The sequence below is a fragment of the Rhyacophila brunnea genome, unplaced genomic scaffold (assembly GCF_057557595.1).
Source record: "Rhyacophila brunnea isolate RB1 unplaced genomic scaffold, BYU_Rbru_1.0 scaffold_1, whole genome shotgun sequence".
Lineage (NCBI taxonomy): Eukaryota > Metazoa > Arthropoda > Insecta > Trichoptera > Rhyacophilidae > Rhyacophila > Rhyacophila brunnea.
The window spans coordinates 31,303,296-31,328,320 of record NW_028232751.1 but is presented as its reverse complement, the minus strand read 5'-3'; the positions used below and the strand labels follow the sequence as shown (position 1 = coordinate 31,328,320).

General features: G+C 33.0%; 1 protein-coding gene across 1 annotated transcript in view; it reads right to left on the bottom strand.

Annotated features, from left to right (window-relative positions):
• Window positions 1-4,042: 4,042 nt before the first annotated feature.
• Atg9 (autophagy-related protein 9) overlaps window positions 4,043-25,025 on the bottom strand; it is a 41,231-nt gene continuing 20,248 nt past the window's right edge. The window contains exons 11-16 of the mRNA XM_085943072.1: window positions 23,833-23,979; window positions 23,660-23,732; window positions 16,876-17,063; window positions 12,332-12,451; window positions 6,086-6,232; window positions 4,043-4,830 (exon numbers count right to left, since the gene is read on the bottom strand). Of these exons, the coding sequence (XP_085799198.1) occupies window positions 4,678-4,830; window positions 6,086-6,232; window positions 12,332-12,451; window positions 16,876-17,063; window positions 23,660-23,732; window positions 23,833-23,979 (828 nt within the window). The 3' untranslated portion in view covers window positions 4,043-4,677. The remainder of the gene's footprint in view (window positions 4,831-6,085; window positions 6,233-12,331; window positions 12,452-16,875; window positions 17,064-23,659; window positions 23,733-23,832; window positions 23,980-25,025) is intronic.

The following is a 25,025-nucleotide window of genomic DNA, read 5'->3' as shown; positions in this document are numbered from 1 at the left end:
AATCAGTCAATTTCATCACTTATTAAATGTGCAGATAAACCCTGAGACTTGAATTTGTTATGTAATTCTTCAGGTAAGTAGTAAATTACTTGAAATGTTACGGCAAGCACGAGACACAATCACAAATCTCAGATAGTGCCGGAACACTAGACACGCAAGACCTCTGTAATTTAGGATTAGTAAGATTCTGATGTTCATATATTTGATACTTTTATTTAATATAAGTGGTTTATTTAGAGAAAAGTATCAGTAACTGTAGGATGAAGGGATGTCACGTAGTAAACCAGAGGGTAAGTATAACAAGAAAAGACTGACCTAGTATGCTGAATGATGTCTTCTGGGCGTAAAATATATAAGCCCTGACGCTGAACCTACTATATGCCACAAATTATTTGTAATTTCACTAATATTTAAGTTACCTAGCTACAGGGCCATAGCAAGGTCTTTTGGTGCCCAGGGCAAGAGGTAGACTTTGCGCGACAACCCTACCAAAACACTAAAAACATAATAGGATTCCTAAATTTGACAATTAACAAGACCCAAGATCTTGCTACTGCTTTCAGACACAACACAGTCAAGATCACGATGACTGGACTAGGCAAGTGGTTTTTATTAAAAAATTTTTAACAAAAAGCGATCCATAATTATTTATTTATTCATTTGATTCATTTCAACTAAATATATAGAATTAATATGTTTATGCTAAAATTTAACTTTTCGCACATTGCATGTACGCTTATAGCTTTGTGTTTCGGTTAAAACATTCTCTATGGAGATGATTGCCAAGTCAGATAAATGTTCTTGCCCAATGGAGGAACGAAGATAATTTTTTTATTATTTTTAATTTGCCAAAACTTAGTTCACTATTTCGCTTGCAAACTCAGTGTTACCCAAATCATGTTGGAATATATTGGCCAGATTCATTAGACATATTCGTAATTGTTCACTTGTTAAAAGCTTCAGTGAGGAACCAATAAAAAAATTAAAGTTCATAAAGATATACAGAACAACAATCTTTACTGAAGCTACTTTCAGGTGTTATGACTTAGAGACCATATCTGGTACTTTTCCTTTCGTAATATACAATGGAAAATTCTGGAGAATTCGCTGATGAAATGTCAGATTGGCACTCCGTCCAAAAGTCACAAGATCTTAAATAGTTACCTACCAATCCATAGAATAAATACCCATTCTTTCGGCCCTCGAACATTGGTAGTGTAGAAACAATCGCAGCTACTATTTGTCCATTTCGAATAGGAAAGTTTCGCTTTTATTTGTTAAGTAACTGAAGTTTCTTAATATTTTTAATTTATCATTTACAACAATTTAGTGACTGAGTTTTGTTTGATCATTTTGGAACCCCTTATGCTCCTCCGGCCCCTCGGTGCCCAGGGAAATCACCCTATTCGCCAGCCCATAGATACAGCCCTGACTATCTAATTGTTATTAGTGGAATATATTATGTTATACTGAAGGAGGAAGCTGGTAAAAGAAACAATCATTGTAATTTCCAGTGCACAAAATTTATTTCATTGATGAATAATTATTAATTCATGAAATTATTAATCAATAATACAGTAATATTTAACATCTAACATTATAATATGTGAATATATACAGATAAGATATACCTACAATGTTGGCTATATGTAATGCATTGAACAGCTATTTCTTGACAAATGTTTATAGACAGTTCGATATATATTTTATACTCATATAAATATGTATGAAATATGCTTACACAGATAATATAGGTACAATGTTTACAAAATTGATTTAAATTATGATCAAAACATAATCACTAAATTAAATTGACGACAAAAGATTTCAAGTAGAAAATATACAAACACATGAAAATTAATATATAATGTCATATAACTATGGTATTTGAAAAAAAAACATTTAGGTACATATTGTGTAAGCCAGGTATGCATGAACGATTTGATATCACATTGTCACAGTAAACATGATGACAAATGAACATGTCAATATATTATTTAATTTACATTGATTATTTTAAAAACATGGTGTGGATTCACATGAAAAAATTATAAATATTGCAGCTTAAAGTGAAGCCTTTATTCAGCCTTTCTAAAGGAGACACCTAGCGGAAAAATAGGAAGCCTGCAATTTGAGACATTTTTTTGATAATTTACAATTTAAACTGTAGGTAATTAATAAATATGTATCTGTAAACATTAAAAAGAAAAATATTTTTTATTTTAAGGCTATACCCCAGCTGAGGCACGGCCTAAAAAGATTGTGACTAGGCGATGCGCGGATTGTGCAAATAACGCGAGACGAACGAAATATAATTTGTCATAAAAATTCAACATGCGTCCTTTTAATGTTATGTTATTCGTAATAATAATAGTATATTCATTGATGTTTTCTTTTTCAAGTACATGCGGAACGTTTTTTAGTCATCTTTACACGATTTAAGAATATATTCCTCCGACGCCATCACAAAACAAATTGACGTGCTCACAGGTCGACTATCGCTCTCCGACTGGTAAAGCGGCCGAAATTACATCCCACATACTGTTGAAAATTATTTGCAGTTAAGTCAAAGATAAACCTACAATTTAAGATAAATTTTATAGTCATATTTATTATTAAATTTAATTAATTAAGTTTTCTATTTTTTGTGACAGAGATTTTTGACGAATTCATAGTTCATATTTTTTATATTCATTTTAAAAAACATCGATTTTTATAAAACTATAAATGTGTATAACTTGAAATCCTTTTTATTTATATCAAATCAAGCTTCAATATTGGGACCATACCTATATACAGTAACACCTAAGTAATACCTATATAAAGTAACACATTTATATTTTTATAAAAATCGATATTTTTTAAAATGAATATAAAAAATATTAAAACTATTTAGTCAAAAATACTGTCACAAAAAATAAAAAACTTAAACTAAATTTAACAATAAATATGACTATAAATAATATGTAATATATAATAATAACGTGGGACCCTGCACCAAATTCACATTTTATAACATTTTTCTTAAATTGCAGGTTTATCGTTGACTTAAAATAAAAAATATTTTTCTTTTTAATGTTTTCAGATACATATTTATTAATTAATACAGTTTTAATTATAAATTATCAAAAAAATGTCTCAAATTGCAAGCTTCATATTTTTCCGCTAGGTGCCTCTTTTAGAAAGGCTGAGTAAAGGCTTCACCTTAATTTGAATGATGTAACGTCATTTCTTATTATGACAATGTAATTAACGTTCCATGATTATCGTTATAATTTATAGGTTTGGTCTAGATTTATGTAATATTCAAAATGTGAACTGAATCACATTATAAATTTGAAGTGAATTCACACTTTTGACAGTCTTGTTTATGATTATTATTATAATTATGATGTATGTAGTTTGTTTTACAAAGAAATAATGTAAAAATATATATAAGTATAAGTATCTCAAACTAAAAAATATGAAAAACTGACTTAGAAACTTAATAAAAAAAAAACACTATTATTAAGTATACATCTTTATAAATTCATTAAGGAGAGATTAAGCGACACAAGATAATATCTATCTATACAAAAAGAGCATTCTGAAATATCACCGGTGTTATTATAAAGCTCATAGTTAACTTGTATGGATAAGAAAACTTCCAAAAATTCATTGATATTCCAGGCAGACTACAGCTTTATAGCGCTTACACATGCGGATTTTTAGCAACACTTATAATTTGTCCCATTCAGTTTGTATGAATCCTTACACTGGTTCACGACTATCACTGCAATACACGCCGCCTCCTTGCTACTAGCAGCGTTGGTTTATTTGTGAACTATTACTGTTATTATTAGCTGTTAAAAACGTGTGTATGTAGGATCGCTTATACTTTGAATAGAAACAGGCATTAATTACTAACTGACATGAAAATATATTATAAAACATTAAAAAAACAAATATAAAATCTCTAGAATACAAAAAAAATCGACTAACAATATTATGTGTTTGTAGAACATTTGATTTGACAGTTAAAACTAAAATTTTGTCTTTTGTTATGTAACTATATTTTATGCGATAAACACAGAACATTTGATGTGACAGATGAAGCACACCAAGTTGAAACTAAAATGTTGTCCTTGAACTTGGTATAAGAGGGGCATAAGTATTAAATTATAGTGTAATAAACATAAAATAAACATTTTAATTAATACAAACAGGGCATCACTTATAGTCATGAGATCGAATTAATTTTTCGTCACATGGTAAAGAAGGAATGGAGAATTCTAAAAACATTGTCACAGCAGATTGCCCTAAATTTACTTAGGCTCCCTCTTCTATTGAGCTGTACAACAAAGAACAACTATTGTTCCTCATTCAAAATTCCTTAAAACATATAATTTGTTTCTGATTGTTGAAAATTCATTTTTAAAATTTAGTAGTTGCCGATTATAATTAATTTTTTGGATACATCGCGTAATGTACACATGCATAATGCGGTCCTATCTTAGTCCACTAATTTTAAGTCAGTATTGTATGTTGGTATGGTGATATATTACTTACATTGGCCACTGTCCTGAGAAAATGTCATATTATTATATTGCACTGAATTCACAGTCAGAATTGTAGCAGTTGTTATGCCTAGATGGGTTGAGTTGAAGGTCACACCCAGTGTTCGCAGTGAGCTGAGTGTTATGGGTGTGTTTTTTTCAGGAGTGGGGTGTCTTCGTTAGAGAGGGGTTGAGGAGTGGGTCTAGACCTGCTGGCATTTCCACTCGTGGACTGCATGGCTCGACTATCCACAAACGACATACTATGCCCAGCAGTCGTCAACCTTTGTGCACCCTGAAATTTAACAATATTTTTTTGGTGTAGTAAATCAAGCTTTAAATGCATTACTTTGCAAAATAAGAAAATAGCATCACATGGCGAAACAGCGGAGAAAATAATAGATAATTTTTTAAATGTTTTGTTTGTCATATTTTTATTTTTGAGAAATGGATGTTAGCCACTTGCTCAATCTATTACGTCCATACTCTAGACCCAAAAACACAAAATAAAATGTTTTTTGCCAGACCTGGTATTCGAACCTGGGGCCCATACTATTTTAGGCCAACACGTTACCACTCGGCTGGTAGTAGTAGAGTAGGTAGTTTAAAAGTTTGTTAAAATCTCTATAAAATGGTTCCACAATTAACGAAAAAGCACTACAAGCAAATATCTTCTGTCAAATTTTAATCAGATTCAATGTGTAATTAACGTTTGACAGCCATTTAAAATATTTCGCCATGATTCCAAGAGATAGCAGTGTGTGTGCAATACATTAAATTATTTAAGACATCCCCGACCGGGGTTAGTATAAGGGGGATGCTTATACTATCAGAGGCGAAAAGAGGCACCTAACGGAAAAATACGAAGCTTGCAATTTTAGATTTTTTTTGATAATTTACAATTTCAACTGTAGTAATTAATAAATATGTATCTGAAAACACTAAAAAGATTTTTATTTTTTTTTAAATTTAAAGATAAACTTGCAAAAAAGGATTTCAAATTATACATATTTATATTTTTATAAAAATCGATGTTTTTTAAAATATATATAAAAAATATTAAAACGATGAATTAGTCAAAAATCTACACCACATAAAATCTAAAACTTAATAAACTAAATTTTAATGATAATTATGACCATAAAATATAATGCAATAATAAGATTTGACCCTGCAACGAATTCACATTTTTTTACAATTGTAAGTTTATCTTTAGTTAAAAAAAAAATAAAAAATCTTTTTAATGTTTTCGGATACATATTTATTAAATAATACAGTTGAAATTGTAAATTATCAAAAAAAAATCTCAAATTGCAAGCTTCGTATATTTCCGCTAGGTTCTCTGCTGGCATGCGTCTCCCCCATAATGAGTGTAAAGCACAATGTAGATACATGCTTAATTTCTATGACTGACCTTGCACTTGTGGCATACATCTAGTTAATATTGGGACAACATCACTGTAATAAGGAGGATTTGTTCTTCAAAAAAACTCTAAACAGTTCAAAAAGACATACACGATAACACTCTATACGGAAAATTATTGATTTACCTTAGATATATGAACATCATACAGGTGGAGAGTGCTGACAGACATATCCTGTTCTTCACTAGCAAGACTGTCCGCTCGATCGGGGATAATTGCACCACGAGATTCATGAATTCTAGATTCTTCTTGCCGAACGCTCTCATCCATATTCTGAAATTTTATAAATTACATTTTGTAAATACAATTTTTTATGAGGTCTATTTTCACAAACTGATAAATCACATGAAGTATTTGAGGAACTGGTCAAGAAATAGAGTTATTCTCTACTTATACTGTGAAAATATTATAAAATCCCTATTTTAACCTACGTATCACACGTGATCCCTCAATCTATGAACTATTTTATGGTATAAAGGTACAAAGATAATATTTTATGTGAACATTAAATCGTCGGTCCCTATTAAAAAAAGTCGGATCTGAAATTTTGTCATTTTCGAATTATTACGTAAAAGTTATTTAAAAACTTTAAACATTTATACCACAATCACAGTTTTTATTGTTTGTTTGAAAACTTCTAAGATACTCAAGTTAAAAATGACGGATCTACCGACGGTGTCCGGATAAGAATGACGGTTCTTACCAACCAACATTGTTGGCGCGGGGGAGCAAGATGTGTCGGATCTGACAGTTGGTGCTATGTTCACCGGACAGACGGATGTTTATAGGACCGTTTAGAAAAATTTCTATAACCCGTATTTATTATGGCAAGCAATAGATCACAAAGGATATTAAAGACTGCTTTAGGCTTAAAGTATAGTGACAAATTAAAAAAAATTAACACTGGAAATTCAAATTTCAACGATCATTCTGATAGGAAAGGTAGGTTAAGTAGAATATTACTAAAATTTGATTTTTAACTGGCTTTCTTATAAAATTAAATAGGTAGATATTTTATGATTGCCATATTTTTATATTTACTTAAAATAGTTCACAACAAGGTGTTTCCAAGTAATAATGTCGGTTGTAGAAGATATGACTATTTTAACCTACATTTTAATAAGATCGCTGTCGGATGTGGGACATCCGAGATTTTTAATTGAATAAAACTTTATGTCTAATGTCATAATTGGTACAACTGACTATTTTCGCTGTCCATCAACAATTCTGCTTTGTGTTAAGTGGTAGAACCGACAGTATTAATGGGACTGGTGTTTTAAAATTATTTTAGTACCGACAATGCTCCTTGACTAAACTCATTTTTTTTTAATGTTTTACCTAACTTTAGGATTACAGGCAATTATTTATAAAATGGCTAATTTACAAATTATTCTTTATTGTTTTGTTTAGTATATCGTCAATAATGACTATTTTTATTTTTTCAGGTAAATGTGAATCACTTATACCAAAAAAACTTAGAAGATGAGTTAAGACTGATACAAGTTTTGCCGGAAGATGACACTATTATTATCTTTGGAGATGGAAACTTCCCTGATAACGATATGATTGAAAACATGGGAATTTTTCCTAATAATACACTGCGAAAATGCCGAAGCGTCATCAAACAACTGAAGTCACCAAGCATGATCGTCATTTGTTTATTATCTGCCTATTGAGGATAAGAAAAAGAGAATAATGTTTGTAAGACTATGTTTCTGAATACTATTTCATCTGGAGAATGTATTATAAGCACTGCGTGGACGAAATATGATGGAAATAATAATAATAAGCCTAATCTACGTGGTAAATACGACCATAAAAAACCTCATAGATAACGAGATGGTGAAAAGCGTATGCGATCACATAAATTGTTTTCCTGTGGTAGAATCGCATTATATTCGAAACGATTCTAAAAAAACTATATTTAGAAGTAGTTGAAAGTGTCTCTTGAATGTTCAATTTATATCACGAGTGGTTTGATCTGAATAGATATTCTAATAAGGCACTAACTAAATGGCAATACACAGATATTGTGAATGAAAAGTTCAATAGAGCATTTCACCGGCCAAAAAAGGATTGTTGCGATCATGCATTTCCGAGCAAGACCGTTTCAACAGACGAACATAAAAAAGGACAGGAAGAACATTTAGCCCAGCTCGCAGACTTAAAAATTAACATAAAAATGAAGCTTTACAGAGTGATAGTATTGTAGTACATTTGACTTTCAAAAAGTACTAACGACTCCTCATGGGGAAGTAAGTATTTTTTATTTCAAACGAAAATTACCAACTTTTAATTTTACTGTGTAAGTATAATATGGCAATGAAAACGAACTTGTTATATGTGGCATGAAGGAATTGCTAAACGAGGAGCAAATGAGGTTTCTAGTTGTCTGTACAATTTTATAAAAGAACACTCACTAATAATTATTAGCTGTGTGAAAGAATTTAGATTTTGGTCCGAAAATTGTGGTGGTCAGAATAGAAACCGCATCGTATTTACCCTTTATATGCTTGCAGCAAAGGAATTCAATGTCACCATTACTTATAGATTTATGGAAAAGGGCCACACTCAGAATGAGGGTGACAGCGTCCCACTCAATCATTGAAAGACCTAGTGATAGCAAAATGATTTATGTTCCTGAGAGGTGGTATTGCTTAGACCGTTGGGCAAAAGCTGAAGGTGAACCATACATACTAAAGGAAGTCACTACTGATGATATTTACGATTTTAAATCATTACTCGCAAACAAAAATTGGACAAATAGTACTTCCATTAAAAAGATACTTTGGAATCGTGTAAGAGAACTAAAAGTAAATATAGTTTTAAGATTTGCAACACGAAACACTCAAAGATTTTCCAGAGAATTTGATCTGAAGAAAGGTTATGATGGCCCACTTCCTATGAGTTACTATAAGTATAAAGGTTTGCAAGATATGTGTAAGAGTGGTGTTATTCCAGAAAAATATCACAACTTTTACATGGAGCTCGCCCATATTAACACAATGCTTACGGGGCCTTTTAATTAATTTTGTAATTAACGTGTTAATTTGCATTTGAAAAGTAATTAGCAAAAACACAATTTTGTGCGGCCCATAAGCTATGGGTTAAAAGATTCCAAAAAATACAAGCAGAGGATGTCATTGACAGTAATAGTGACAAAGAACAAAGTGGTACTGTTCGGTTATACAGAATACAGCGGAAAACGCATTTTGAAAATAGCCAATAAACTGGATTATTTGTTAGTTTAACCTAACCTAACCTAAACTAACCCAAACTAACAAATAATCCAGTATATCGGGTATTTTCAACATGTCTTTTCCGCTGTATTCCGTATAACCGAACAGTACCAACAAAGTTATTAGTAACAATTAATGTTTTTGAGGATTTTTAAGATTTAAAAAAATATTTAAATATATAGGAATTTTATTAAGCTATAATGATGTCCAGTTTTTATGATTATAAGGTATATTTTTTATGTTTACAAGGTGAATTTTATGTACAAGTAACTACTTATACATCTATTTGTGATTTAAATTTTATACATACATTCCTTAAATTAAGCACATTGAATTGTTTTATTCGACAGTTGTTTATCGTTGATTAACATTTTTAAAAACTATTTTCTGGTTATACTATTTTGTAAAACGGACAAAAATTGTTTATTTACCCCAGTTATCAAGTCATTTATAAAGAAAAGATAAGAGAATTGAATTAAGTGAATAAACATTGTAACACAATCGAAAATCTCTGTATCGGAAAAATTAAAAACATTTTGTGATAGCTACGTATATTCTGTGTGTTCGATTTTTTGTGATAATTTTAAATGGATATCTCTGCTAATTTGTGCGATGAAATGGGAGAAAAAATTCATGATCCTGATTCAGATTGAGTTGAGTGAAAATGAGTACTACGATGATTCAGATACTTCCAGTGCCCTATTAGAAATTGCTACTGCCGCGGCCTCTAATTCAAAAGTAAATGGTAATGTTGACGATCTGTCTTCGTGGACTACTGGGCCTTTCATACCGGTTGTTCACGAATTTGATGATTTCTTTTCTGGAGTCAGCCCGCATACAAATTTATCAGTTGGCTTTAAAGAAAGAGATTTATTTGAACATTTTTTGAATTCAAATATAATGGACAGAATCGTAATCGAAACAAATAACTATTATACAGAAGACATTAAAACACAAGAACCATCGACGAAATCACGAATGCATAAGTGGGTCAACACAGACGTCCCAGAAATGTACATTTTTTTTGCTGTAAGTATGTTGATGACTAGAAACCGTCATATCACAATAGAGGAACATTGGTCAACCGATCCACTCTTATCCAGCCAAATTTTTGGGAAAGCAATGCCAAGAGACAGATATACTTTGCTTTTGAGGATGTTGCACTTTTCGGATATATTAGGCAATATTCATATTCAAATTCCTGGAGATAAATTACATAAAATTAGAATTCTGATTGACCATTGCCGAGAAATATTCAAAAAAACAATAATGGCGCACGAGAACTTATGCATCGACGAAAGCAAATTGTTTTCAAAGGTAGATGTAGATTCCTGTAAAAACAAGGTCATAATAAACATAAACAGTACAATCTTTCAGAACGCCACTGTTTCTGCATAAAAATGTTCTTTCTGTTCGATGTAATGACTGGCCATATTTTAGACTTGATCATATCTTGCTGGGAAGCATTGATATACTACTGGCCGAGTCGCTGAAAATCGGGCGTCATTTTAAGAAACGTAATATGATTCATCCAGTAGTATATCAATGCTGGGAAGGTACATATATTATTGACGATCAGGGTCTTGGCATATCAGGAGCTGTTGTAACGATGTTAATGAATGAATATTTTGGAAAGGGACATAATATGTGGACAGACAACTGGTATTCGGGCCCAGATTTATTCAAATACCTACATGACAACAAAACAAATGCTTGCAGAACGATCAGAAAAAATCGGAGAAATATGCTAAAATTTAAAAAATTGAGGAAAGGTGAAATTGAATCGAAAAATAGTGGCTCTCTGTTAGCAATAAAATGGCACGACCGCTGTGAAGTCCAAATGCTAACAACTCTTCATAGCGATTCATTATCACCAACTGGTAAAATAAATAGACAGACTGGAGAGCCAATACAAAAACCTAGTTGTGTTATTCAGTATAATAAATGTATGGGATCGGTTGACAAATCAGATATTTATTTATTTAAGAATACAAAACATTGTGGACATAACAAATCTATATGTGATGTTGAGCACTTTAAGCTGCATGCGAAAATCTATAAAGTGGTATAAAAAAGTGGCTTTCCACATAATAAATTTATTTTATTAAATGCATACATTCTCTCTAGCACAATTACAGGCAAAAAACCAGGTCTTGCTGATTTTCAGCTTAAAGTAATTAGGCAGATATTTGAAAAATATCAGGTTCCATCCACATCCCGCGCGCAGCAACCAGTTTACAAAGAACTGCGCTTAGCAGCCAGAGCGATAGCGGAACATATGCCGGTTATAATTCCTCCCACTAATAAACGGCAAAACCCTTGCATAGTCTGTCATGTTTGTGCAAATTCAAAACATAAACCAAAAACTAAAAAGTATTCAAGATATATGTGTTCCGAGTGCAATGTGCCGTTATGTGTATACCCGTGTTTTAGACAATATCATGAAAAGCTTAATTGTGTCGCTAAGTTTCAAAACCCGCTATAACAGTTTTTCATTATGTTGAGAAAATCAATAAAAACTTTTTTAAATAAAAAGGTTTTTGAATGTTTCAGAAGTGTTATAGCGGATTTTCAAAGAGGTGATAAAAATTTCATGTAGAGATTTTAATAACGAATCCAACGATATATGAATTATTTCAAAAAAGTGTTATAGCGGGTTTTGAAATTTAGCGATACAATTATTGATAAGTGCTAAAAAAATATTATTACATAGAACATTGGTGTTGATTTTAAGTGTTCTGTTTAGAGTAGGTATAGCGTCATGATTAATTATCAATACAAACTAATAATATTTAAAAGTGGGGTGGGGTGTAAATAAATATTCGTCGAAATTTATTAAGTGGTTTGGATAGACTGAATACTGAAGTGTTTATCATCTGTCATCGACGCACTTGTCCAGCGCCAATTCGTCACTGTCATGGCGGCGCTTGGGTAAGACTAAACCTTTTCTATGAAGCAATCTTGTTCGTCATTTCTTAATGTTTATTTTTAGAGTCACATAAAATATTAGGTTCCGTCATAATCATTTTTGAACTTGTCAACGATTTTTACGATGTATATTTGACTAACATTAATGACGATTTATTGATGCTTGATGCAGTATCGAAAAAAATATATTCTCTATGCAACTTACAGGAATATGAACGTCCGGAGATCTTTGATGATACATTGATAGTCCAGGAGAAAAACAGGAAGGCGCTCCCGTACCATGGAAAACGCTTTGATGTAAATATGATCCTAACATTGTCTTGTACTGTAAATAAAATAAAATCAAAATATTAATTTTTATAAAGGATTAATTTCATTATTAATCATCAATCATCATCAGTGTGTGGGATATCCACACAATTTTTTTTATTTGAAAGAATATTTTATGGCAATAAGTATGGAATATAACGTCGTTCAAACGCACGTATCCGGGAAGTTCAATTTTCGATGACTTTGTTGCATAAATCTGGCTGAATTTCCTGTTGGCGCGTTCATTATGTTGACTTTGAGGGCATCAATAATTTTTTGTGGTTTATTCGCATAGACATGCGATTTAAGATAAAGGCCCCAAAGGAAGAAGTCTAAAGCCGTTAAATCGCACTATCTTGGTGGCAAGTGCACATCGCCGCCGTAAGATATAACCATGCCCTCAAATCGCTCGTGCAGAATGTCCATCGTGGCATGTGCTGTGTGGCACATAGCGCCGCCCTGTTGGAACCACATGTTATTGGTATCCATATCATCCAGTTTAGGCCACAAGAAGTTGCTTATCATTGATCTGTAGCGCTCGCCGTTGATGGTTATGGCAATGCCAGTTTCGTTTTGGAAGAAGTACGGACCAATGATTCCGCCAGACGAAAATTCGCACCAAACAGTGACTTTCTCGGTAAGCATTTGGTGCTGGTGTATCTCGTGTGGATTGGTATCGCCCCAAATCTGACAATTTTGATTTTTGACAACGTAGAATAGTCGACTCGGCAGGACGGTTGTGGCGGGAATAAAATTTGATGATTTGCACACGTTGTTCAACGCTATAACCTTCCATGGTGATTTGCCATACACTACTTAACACATTTTGAGCGGGAAGGGTATTTCTACCCGCGCGCCGTACTGGTGTTCGACGGCGGGACGGGTAGAAATACCTTTTACGCCGGCTCCACTTGAAGTGCGGGAAAGGTATTTATACCCGATTATTGCATACGAATATTTTATGTCAACGGCTTGAAAATGTTTCAAACTACACACACATCTACAAAAAAAAATAATTTACCGTCGATTCGTTTACTTACACACACACTCTTGCGCAGCCCATATGAGAGCTTGTGCGTAATAAGGAAATTTGTTTAGAGTCAATAAATCAGCGAACTATATTTCTGTAGACGATAAGAATGCTAAAACTATATGCGTCTTCTTTTTACACTTGTTTATTTTTTGATGGGTGAGCAGGAAGACAACATTTTGTGAAATATCGATGTATTCTTTAAGCATGGTTTGTTCGCTGCACTGTGAATGCGATTATATGTATATTTTTATGATGTGTGATAAATACTATGCCTCCTTTTCATACTATATATTAGCCTTTGTGAGCGAGTGAAAAGACGACAATTTGTGATCGACTGAATGCATTCTTCGCACTTGTTGTAAGTGATATTGTGCGGTGCGATAACGCTGGTATTCGAGCGGAGCAATAAATTATAACATGAGTGGAAACCAATGTTATTTAGATGTCCGTAATCTACTACGATCTATATTGAATATCAGTATTGAATTTTCAGTCTTGAAATACGGCGCTATAGAACGGGTGTGTTTTTACAAGTGAAATATATTTAAGTAATCGATATTTTATTTAATCTTTAAAAAATGGCTTCAGACAATTATGAAAGCGATGACGAAATATTTGCCGATAATTTGTCTGCCTATTCTGGTGAAGATTTGCCAGAATTAGGCAGCGACAGTGATAGCGACAGCGATAGTGAAGAGTTTCCTCGCACGAGAAGGGTACCAGTGATACCGTTACAAATCAGTGATTCTGAAGACAGTGAAGTGGAGGAAGAGGAAGTCATGGAATGGTCTGAAATAGACAACCCACCGCATATTGAACCATTTTTAGGTAACGTTGGTGTTTGCGTCGCACCAAACAATTCTGAAAATGTGATGGATATAGTTAGTTTATTTATTAGAGATGATTTACTTAGCATGATGGTAGAAGAAAGCAATCGATACCGCACACAAAATGAATCCCGAATCAAGAAAATTAAGAAAGCTATCAAATGGAAGCCTGTAAATATTGGTGAGATGAAAAAATTCCTCGGACTAATTTTGCTTATGGGACAAGTTCGAAAAGACACAAGAGATGATTATTGGTCTACTGATCCGAGTATAGAAACACCAATATATTCTAAAACAATGAGTCGTGATCGTTTTAGACAAATTTGGCAATCGTGGCACTTTTCAAATAACGATATCATTACGGATTCTAGCGATCGCCTCGAAAAGATTAGGCCAATTATGACATACCTAATACCGAGGTTTTCTTCGGTTTATAAGCCTCAAAGGGAACTTTCTTTAGATGAAGGTATTATACCCTGGCGGGGAAGACTTGTATTTAAAGTCTATAATGCATCTAAGATAATAAAATACGGTATCCTAGTGCGCATGGTCAGTGAAGCCACTACGGGATACATCTGTAATCTGATCATTTACAGTGGGCAAGGAAGACCACTATTAGACACCATCTAATTGGTTCTTGGTCCGTATTTAAATTTGTGGCATCATGTCTATATGGATAATTATTATAATAGTGTAAAAACCAGTGAAGCACTTTTAGAAAATAAAATTAGGACGTGTGGAACAATGCGAATAAACCGAGGCTTCCCAGAATGTTTTAAACACGTCAATCTTAGTGCAGGACAGAGTATGTTCCGTCGGCGAAAGGATGTATTGTTACAACTCTGGAAATCAAAGAGAGATGTTCGAATGATTTCAACAATACATCCATCTACCATTTTAGAGAGTCACAACATCGATTGGAATACGAGACTACACATTTGGAAACCGCTATGTGTTATAGAATACAATAAATATATGAAAGGGGTTGACCGTGCGGATCAGTCTCTTACTACTCGATCATACGAAGAACAAAAAAATGGACAAAGAGAGTTGTCATGTATTTGTTAAATTGTGCTTTTTTTAATTCTTTTAAAGATTATAAAGTATTAAATCCGACCAAAAGGCTAACTTACAAACAGTTTTTGCGTAGTATAAGCAAATTTTGGATAGCCGACCATATCGTTGAAACCGACGCAATTTTGGAAGAAGCGGGGCCGTCTACATCACGATTACCAAGAAGAGTGGGTAAAAGTGATCATCCTGGTAGGTTATCACTCGATATGAAGAAGCATCGAATGATAAAAATTGTTACAGATGGTAAAAAAAAATACCCACAAAGACAGTGTCGAGTGTGTTCGGTGCACAAAAAGAAAAGTTTAACTAGTTATATGTGTACATTTTGTGACGTCCCCCTACACAGGGGTGAGTGTTTTCATAAATATCATACTTTATCCAAATATTAGAATAATAATTTTTGTGCGGGAATTTATTTATAGTGAATGGAATATTTTTTACGAAACCTTCCTGTAAATATGTGATTATCACATGTACTTATGTTATTTTAAACAATTTGTCAACACAGCACTGAGGAGCAATATACGGTGAGTGTGAATTCCAAATTTCATTAAAAAATAACTGATAGTTTGGAAGATAGAGCGATTTTTGTAAAATTCGATTTTATTTCAATTTCCGCTGATTTTCGCCCGCTGCGTATACCTGTGCCTTTGTACTGAGGCCCGCGCAAAATGTGTTAACAATTCACAATAAATTTGACAGATGTCACTTTAACAACATGGTTGCTATAACCTAAAAAAAATCGAGCGCCCTTATTGAAAGACCCTTTAGAGTCACACCCCCAAATTGTCCCCACTTGTGGATGTTTCCTCTGGGGGTCTAGAGGCCGGAACCATTTTCGAGCGGACTCATGGTGATATGATCAGGGGTCGATTAAAAGACAGACCAATTTCTAGCACTTAATAACATTATTTTATAGTCACCCTTTGACAACTTTTATATCAAAAATATGACATAGAATCATTTTCAGTCTTAATGTATGTAAATTCCTGCCCTATTCCCATTCATTAATCTTAGCATATTTTTATAGCTATAAAGCTAGCATCAGTGTAAGTTATAATTAATCGTAAAGCATTAGATAAAATAATTAAAATTATTTTTTAATTAAAATTTAAAATAATTCCTGTATTTTGTCTACACCTTTGACAAAAATATCAGGCATCGTTGCTTTTGCCCCCCTTCCACCCCTTTGTACCCCTTCCACGCAGAGGAAGGGGTACACTTCTCACCTGTAGCGGGGAAGGGGAATGCAAAAGAGACGCATAACTCCTCCAGCAATTATGCATGTGGCCGTTACAGTACAGTTTCTATATTTTGACATGCCACATGATCATTTTGTCCATGTGTAAAAAATATCCATCTTTCTCTCATCGTATTTAGGGCTTAGTGCTCAGCATACTGACCCATACGTTAATGCTAGTAAATTATTGAATAAGTAGTATATTATTATTGAATTAAGATAATAAACTGACCAAGTCTCTAGTTTCTCTTAGTATGTTTGCTTACCAGTGCATTTTGATGAACAATTGGTGTTCCAGATAAGTAGTTATTGGCGGCATGGGTCACACCGGAGCGGAGTGTGTGAAGGAACTGCCGTTGCGCCGATTGTGGTACTCGCCACGCTGGATTCCGGCACGAGAATGCTACTAGCGAGAGTTCAGTTTTTCCATCTTCGCCTTGATTGTACTGAGAAACTGAAACCACAATATACTTTCATTAAAAGGTATGTAATTTATGTTTGTTTAATATGTACGGAGAAACATGTTGTCCATTAATTTAAAAACAAAAATAAAACATTAATTTTTGATGAATAATGATTGGAGGTATAAGTACTACACTTTTACAATTATTAACCCTAACTACATACATATTATTAGGTGACTAGCAAATATTGTCAGGTGGCAGTACTACCTGTCAACATTCTCATACATCTTCTCCCTGTCTCCCTCTCTCTCATACATTTATGTGTATGTTGTGTCTTACTGTCTTTGTTCTGGACTCAATTATTTGTCTGTGAGCTACTGCATCAGCCTGACTGAATTTTTATAGTCTCTTGACTTTGAGGAAGAATGGTGTACTCGGACCTCATAATTACCCTTACATTTCTTGGATCACACAAATTTCTTATCTAAACATCAGTTTGTTAATTTTTTTAACACTTTCACTACGATTTATCCACTTCCGAAATCCCTTCAATTTGAATCGAGCATATTCTTATAAATTGACAATTTCCAAATCGTGTTTGCTATCCAACACCATATCATCGTCATGCATGCAATACCGTGTTAGCGACCATTTTACCATAAATGTATGTTTTGATGTCTTTTGATTCTAAATATGTATCTCTGCGGAGGTGCATTCATAGAATGCTGGATATTTGTGTAAATCAACTTTTTATAGACAGTTTCTAACACCGCATATGTGATTTTGGAATGCAACACCACGAATGTGTCACAGCGGCCATAGTGTATGTTCTGACAACACAACACATTGGTTGGAAGTGTCCCCGCTCAATGTCCCTTCCCATACGAATCAAACATAGTAAAATATGATTTTGTAGCACACTCAGATAAAAACACCACGATTTATCTCTGTATAAAGCCAATACCGGGGCATACACAGCAAGTTTGACCTCTAGGTTGAGCCTACCACGGACAATAACTGTACGTTAGTGGGCACACCACAGATCAGTTTCAAACTGCACACTAAAATCTTTCGAACTGTCAACGGACATGCCCACATACGTAAAGTTTGTGCCAAGCGATAGAATCTATGAGGTTAGGTTCGCGGAGATAATACACAGGGGTAGTGTTTAAAGTAGTTTTAAGTAAGGTAAGGTATACTTAAACGATATTGATACACAAATAATTTTACTTTGCTAATTATTATAGTTGTTTTTTGTGTATTTTATCGATTCACCATAACAATATTATATACAAACATGCCTAATTTATTTAAGAAATACCTACAAAGCATTAAGTTGAACCTACAATGTAAACTATATCATTTATGTACCCTTCATCAAAATCATGTTTGAACACGTACGCCAGAAGTCACCTTTGTCGTCTTCTAGACAAAGTGACATTTGCTTCAGACGCCAGTCTGCAGATTCTTTATCAAATCGCTTAATTCGCGACTTTCTATTACAATGTATTTTTGAAACAAATCTGAATTTGAAACAATTGAACAAATCAAATATCACCTCGTAAACAAATTCTTTCAGAAGCAATATGAAGAGGCTGTCTAGACTCAGACCCCTGACAAGTTGGTTCCGGGCGACAAAAAGAATTTGCATTCGATCAATATACAAAGGAAGTATTACTACCTACTTTATCAATCTCTTAGCACTCATCACTCACAGTCAATTAACGTAACCACGACCATCGGGTAACCGCTCTACCCGGTCCGATCGGTATAGTAACTTCCTAGAAATAACATCATTGAATTGTACTTGTAACGCTGTCTGTAAATATTATTTATTGTTGGGAATTAATAAATGGGGTATAATTTGTAACACGCAACCAAGCCTTCTCATTCTTGGAGTCGACCAAATACACCTCCCCACACCTTATTCTTTACAATATATGTGTGAATATATGATCTAGATTCTTTTACTATGAATAAATTATTCCCTTTATTAAATGGGTATATGAGTCAGCATTTATCTATTTGGTCAATTTTTATTTTATACATTGATTTTATACACAATTTTTAAAAATGTCATAGAAAATTATATTTACATCAATCATTATTATAACCATTGGCGGCCTTAGGCCCGAAAAACTGGTAGGTCAATTTTGAATATATTATTTTAATTTGCCTTTTCGTTGTATACTTAACTCTTTTACTCCCAGCTGATTTAGCCTAGCATATGCGAAAACTCCCAAGCGTTTTTTGACAAAAAATCGTCGATTTAGTTTTTTTTAAATAACTAATTCTACACATGTTTTAAAAATTTGAAACTTTTTTTGTGTGTTCTCAATGGTGTATAAAGCAATAATAAGTAATAATATTGATAGTTTACATCAATAAAACAAAAGAAAAAAATAATGTATCAATATTTATTTAGAAATGAACGGATAAAACTATGTTTGAACAACAAAACAAGTGTGACAACATTTTTTTATTTATAATTGACATATCAAATTTTATAATATAATCTATCCTTATGTAGTAACAGAAAAAAAATAAACATATTATTATTTCTCTATGAAATAGAATTTTTATAAAGTAATCAAAAAAAAACGTATAGTGTCAAGGTATTCAAGAATATTATTCAATTCACGAAATCGCAAGAGAATTCGATACAGTATCTTGGACTAACTGATAAGGGAATGAAGTAATTTCAAAAAATAAGTCTCAAAGCACTAAATCATTTATAATCATATTTATATTTGTGAATTTTTTCACCATCTTACCGAAAGTACAGTAGCATCCATTGTTAGTTCAAAAATTACAAAACTCATTTTGTAATCTGATATATGAATCATAAAACAACTAAAAGAAATATCAGAATTTAAAATGTGTCATAAAAATAATGTTTTATTATTTTTATGAACCTCTTTGGTCTCGAGTTCGACAGCAAGAGCAATTATGACTTGTGAGTTATTAGGGTATGCCAAATTATAAACAAGTGCGGCACTAAAATAAATATTAGTCATGCCCAACACAGAGTGAATATAATGCTGTGTCTACATGAGACGAAATATGACGGGAAAAAATTTGGAATAAATCGTAAATTTGGTTCCAAACTTTCGGCCGATGGATCGGCCCAGATGGAGTTTTCGCATAGGTATGGTGGGCCGAAATATCGGCCCCGTGGGAGTAAAAGGGTTAAAAGACGTATTGCAAATTGACTTTTTATACATTATATAATAAGTGCTAGAAATTGTTATAGATAGGTACCTACTTACCCTTCAAAAAATGTCCATTTTTCATAACGCCAACCCATCGTAACCGAAATTGCACACGTGTTATAATTTTTTGGAAATTAAGACCACTTTTCTTTCTTTACTTTTTGAAAAATCATCAATCACACGATTATAAAAATTGTCTATTTTTCCCACATATTTTTTTTCAATACTGAGCATTGCAAGAGCGGTCAGTCTATCTTGGCCCATCGTATTGCGTAGAAAGGTTTTTATTCTTTTGAGAGTGGAAAAACATCTTTCACTTTCAACTGTTGTCATTGGTATGACGCAAATAAATTGGAGAACTTTGATCGACTCGGAAAATGTTTCGTTGAAATTATTGCTGAATAAAAAATGTAGAAGAGAAACTGCACTATTAGCGCCATGCAAATCATCTCGTTGATAAAACACCAATAATTAATTTTTTAACTTGGTTATGTTTATTTCTTCTAACTGTTTTACCAAATTTACTTGACTTGTGGGAAAATTATTTTTAAAATCAGTGTAATTTTCTTTATTGAACAAATCGGATATAATGAGATGATCGTTGGATGTGAATCGTGCTTCTATTTCCACTATAATTGTATCACAGACTTCAATTGCTACTGCGTTGCTATTGTCATCTATCCGTCGCTTTTTATGATCACCCGTTGCACAGCTGGAATTCGGATTAGTGCTAGCTTCATTTCTGATTTCGGAAATATATTTTTTTAAATTATCGATGTATGTTTTTATCTTAATAGCGTCTAAGTTTCTTTTTTGCATTTGTTTAAATAAAATTTGACAATGAGGCATTATTTTGTGAAAAAAAGTCAACCAATAAATAAAAGTGTTTTTTTCCAAATTATTTATTGGGTATTGGTGTCATTTTCTCTGTCCAGTATTGAATTTAAACACTGTAAAATGTCTTCTCGGTACAAAAAAACTGTCTCCACACATTTAGCATTGAAGCACCATCTAGTTGGAGCTGCTTTCGGTAGACGCACTTTGACGAATTCATCTAATATTTTCGTTCTTTTTGGTGATCTCGACATAAAGACGGAAAATGATTGGACTGTGGCAAAAAAAACTTTCAGACCAGTGGTTATGGTGGATGCTTTTTGCAGAACTAAATTAAATTGATGAGCATAACAGTGGATGTACTGTGCTAGTGGAAAAGTTTCGCGGACTCTCGTCTGAACTCCTCCAGTTTTCCCACTCATTATGGCAGCTCCGTCGTAGCTTTGCGCTATTAGCTGTCGGGGAATAACTTCCAAGATTCTCAGCTCTTTTAAAATTTCTTCTGTTAATCCTATTGCCGTGCACACCTCTGGATTTACAAACTTCCAAAATCTTTCACATACTATATTGTCTTTTAAATATCTCACAACGAAAACCATTTGCGTTTTTGTGGAGCTGTCTGTCGTTTCGTCAACTTGAATAGCTACGTAATTAGATTTTTTTATGTCACATCTAATTTCTTCTTGAGTGACTTTTAATATTGAATCTAGCAATTCGTTTTGGATAGTCTTCGAAATTCCTTTGAATGAAGTTGACCTTTCTAAATGCTCCTTCATAACAATATCTATTTCCTGCATGAAATTTATTAATCCACGAAATATACCAGGATTATCAGACTCTTTAGACTCATCATGGCCTCGTAAGGCCAGCTCAAACGATCCGCAAAATTAAATACACTTAAATATTTTTGTTAAAATTAAACGATTTTTATCGACAGTTTCATTGTGATCAGCAATCGATCTGCGGTACGCACTATCTAACTGAATTCGGATATCTGTTGTTCCTAATAAAACAAAACTCATAGAATTATTTATGTGTGCTGTTGACTTGCTATGCTTTTTTATTTTTTCTTTGAGATGTTTTAGATCACCAACACCAAATTCTGTCCATTGCTTTTCATTTTTGCAATCAAAAATTAAACAATGAAAACAAAAAAATTAATTCCTTCGATCGCAACCACATATCCATTCGCAAAAATGATAGCTTTTCTTGTTGAAATATCTGTTAACATCTTTGCTTTTCTCTTTCGTTGTTTGAACTATTTTCATATCCGGCATGTACCTGCCTAATATCTTCGCTTGTAGACGTTTATCATAGTTAAATGTCTCATTCTTTATTTCGTTTAAAATATAATCCACTGAATTAGACATTTTGTGTCAGTTCAAACAAATAAACCGTCGTAAATTCCACAAAACTTCACAAAAATGTAATAAATCGCTAAAAACCAAACTTTGTGTGTATATTCGTATAATAACTGCACCAAAAACTATTTACATACATTTAAAACAACCAAAGACATTCGTCGAAACTTGTCAACTGTCAGAAAAAATACATCATACAATAATCTCCGGCGTGGCAGTAGCAAGGGACCCTAGTCGACTTTATCATTCTGTTTCACATAATTAGCTGAAAATATTTTTTGTTTCACACTCGGACAATGGCCGAGAGGCATATAATCCAAGCATCCTTGGAACTTAAAGCGTCGAATATTATTTTATATCTTTCTTTGTCTAATGTATGAAAAATGAGAGAGAAATTTTTATAAAAAATCTCAGTTTGGGTCAAAAATTGAATCGCCGGACGTTGGCGGCGAATTATCGCCCATCGAGAATACAAAACAAAAACACAGCGTACACCTTATAATTTCAAATCCACCGATTATTATTAATATTATTATATGACATTGTACATATTATTAATATTATTATGTCGATTGTAAGGTATTTATTTTGGGAGGACAATGACCGAATGACCTAATGGGAGAGCCGCGTATGATTATAACTATTTACATTGAATATATACGTAAATTTTATTTAGATTTACTGACATTGTCCTTCACGATTAGGTAAATCATAAAACATATCATCTCTTGATAATGGCCTCTGCAATGAGCCTGAAACATCGAGGAAAGAAGAAAGACGGACACACGGTGGAAACCCAAAATCTACTACGATAAAAAATAACCGTGAAAGCCTCAAACAAAAATTGATTTGATTACTCGAGTTATTACTTATTTGCTCTAATAGAAGCTCTTGCTCTATTCATCAAATAGAAGAGAAAAAGCGACTCTTTAAAATATTGACTTGTTTTTTCCTCCCAACTAGTATTTTATTAGACACATTGTGTTATTCTCCCAACACAACAACTTTTTATTTCATCATGATTTATCGTCATGCATAAAAACTCTTATTTTTGTCAGAGTGTTAGAGTGAGATCACTAAGTTGGCCGACCCGCCACGCTGGGCTCCCAGGCTAGGGCCCTGTCAGTCCCCCTTATAGAATCGATGATGGGGCAACAGAAGCAGAATTAAAACGGTGTATAAATTTACAAATAGTTTGACATATTAAATAAATAATACTATAAGTTATCAAGATCTTACCCAGATTCGGGCTTTGTGCTTGAATTCCTTGACTAGCAGGCCATTCAGGGTTGCCATGACGACGGACATCCATCTTTAAATAAATATAAACATCCAATAATTATTATTGATGGTTCAATTGACCCCGACAGAAAAACAATCAATTATGTAAAATTATATCAAAATACACTTGCCTGTGCAAAAGAACATACGTCTCCAATACCAAGTACTGAAACTGTAAAGTTTCTATAAAAATCTACGATATCTATTGCCCGCGAGCGAAGGGAATAGAGAACAAAAGGGCAAAGTATTGGACTCAACAATTCCATGAGAAGATATACCTGAAATTTTACAAAAAGTATGTTGTTAATAGAATTTAAGAAATACATAGAATGGAATGAACAAACTATTATTTTTATCATTTCAAATTATCTGCATGGTGTGACTATTGTATATTTTCATTATGAGTTGAATTTAATTCCTAGTAGCCATGGAATGAAATTCCACTTACTTACTACACATATACACCCCGTTTACATGAATGTAAAAACTTATATTTATAAAGTAAATTCGTAAAAATACATAAAATAAAACTATTGTAAAGTGATCAATGTGTCAGTACCCCTTTTTCTATCATTTTTTTACAGTCAAACTTTAATTAACCTAATTACCATTTTTGCTCCTTGAGCTTCTTTATGAGAAATGATTGTTAGCCATTCAACCAACCCATCAGGTATTCGCTCAGGGTCAAACACATTGAAAAAACAACATGTAAATTTTGCCTTGTAAAAACAACATGTAAATTTAAAAAAATTTGGTGCGTGATATGAACCTGGGACCTGCACACTCTGCCACTACTCAATCATGAGTGTACTTCAACTTTACTATTGAATGTTTTAATAGTAAGCACGCACATCAATTTCCTTTGAAATCTGTAGATTTATATGAAAAATATTGTTCAGCAGGAAGTGTTCAAACATGACGAATGCTTCGATTTGAAATGCGCATAAGAAATAGTGACAATACACTACATTCATTTCAAATATACAATTTAAAATCTACGGCAATCAAAGTCAAGTAAAAAAAAATATTTTTCAATATAGGTATTTTTTGTGAACACATTAATTTACTGTCCGACAAGAAGATCTAGGCAATAACCGGAAGTCGTTGTAGTCGAAGTGCCGTTAAAAACAGGAGGGGCTCGCTAGTTCACAGTTTTAACACGTGGACGAGAAGATCTTGTTTGACAGTAGTGTAAACACTTATTTTTATTGCCATTTTTATTATGAAACAGAGAAGTTAAAAAAACGCAAAGATGACTCGCGATGAGTGGTCACGTTATAGTAAAATCGACGCAAGTACCGGGCAATTTGAAAAAATATTAGAG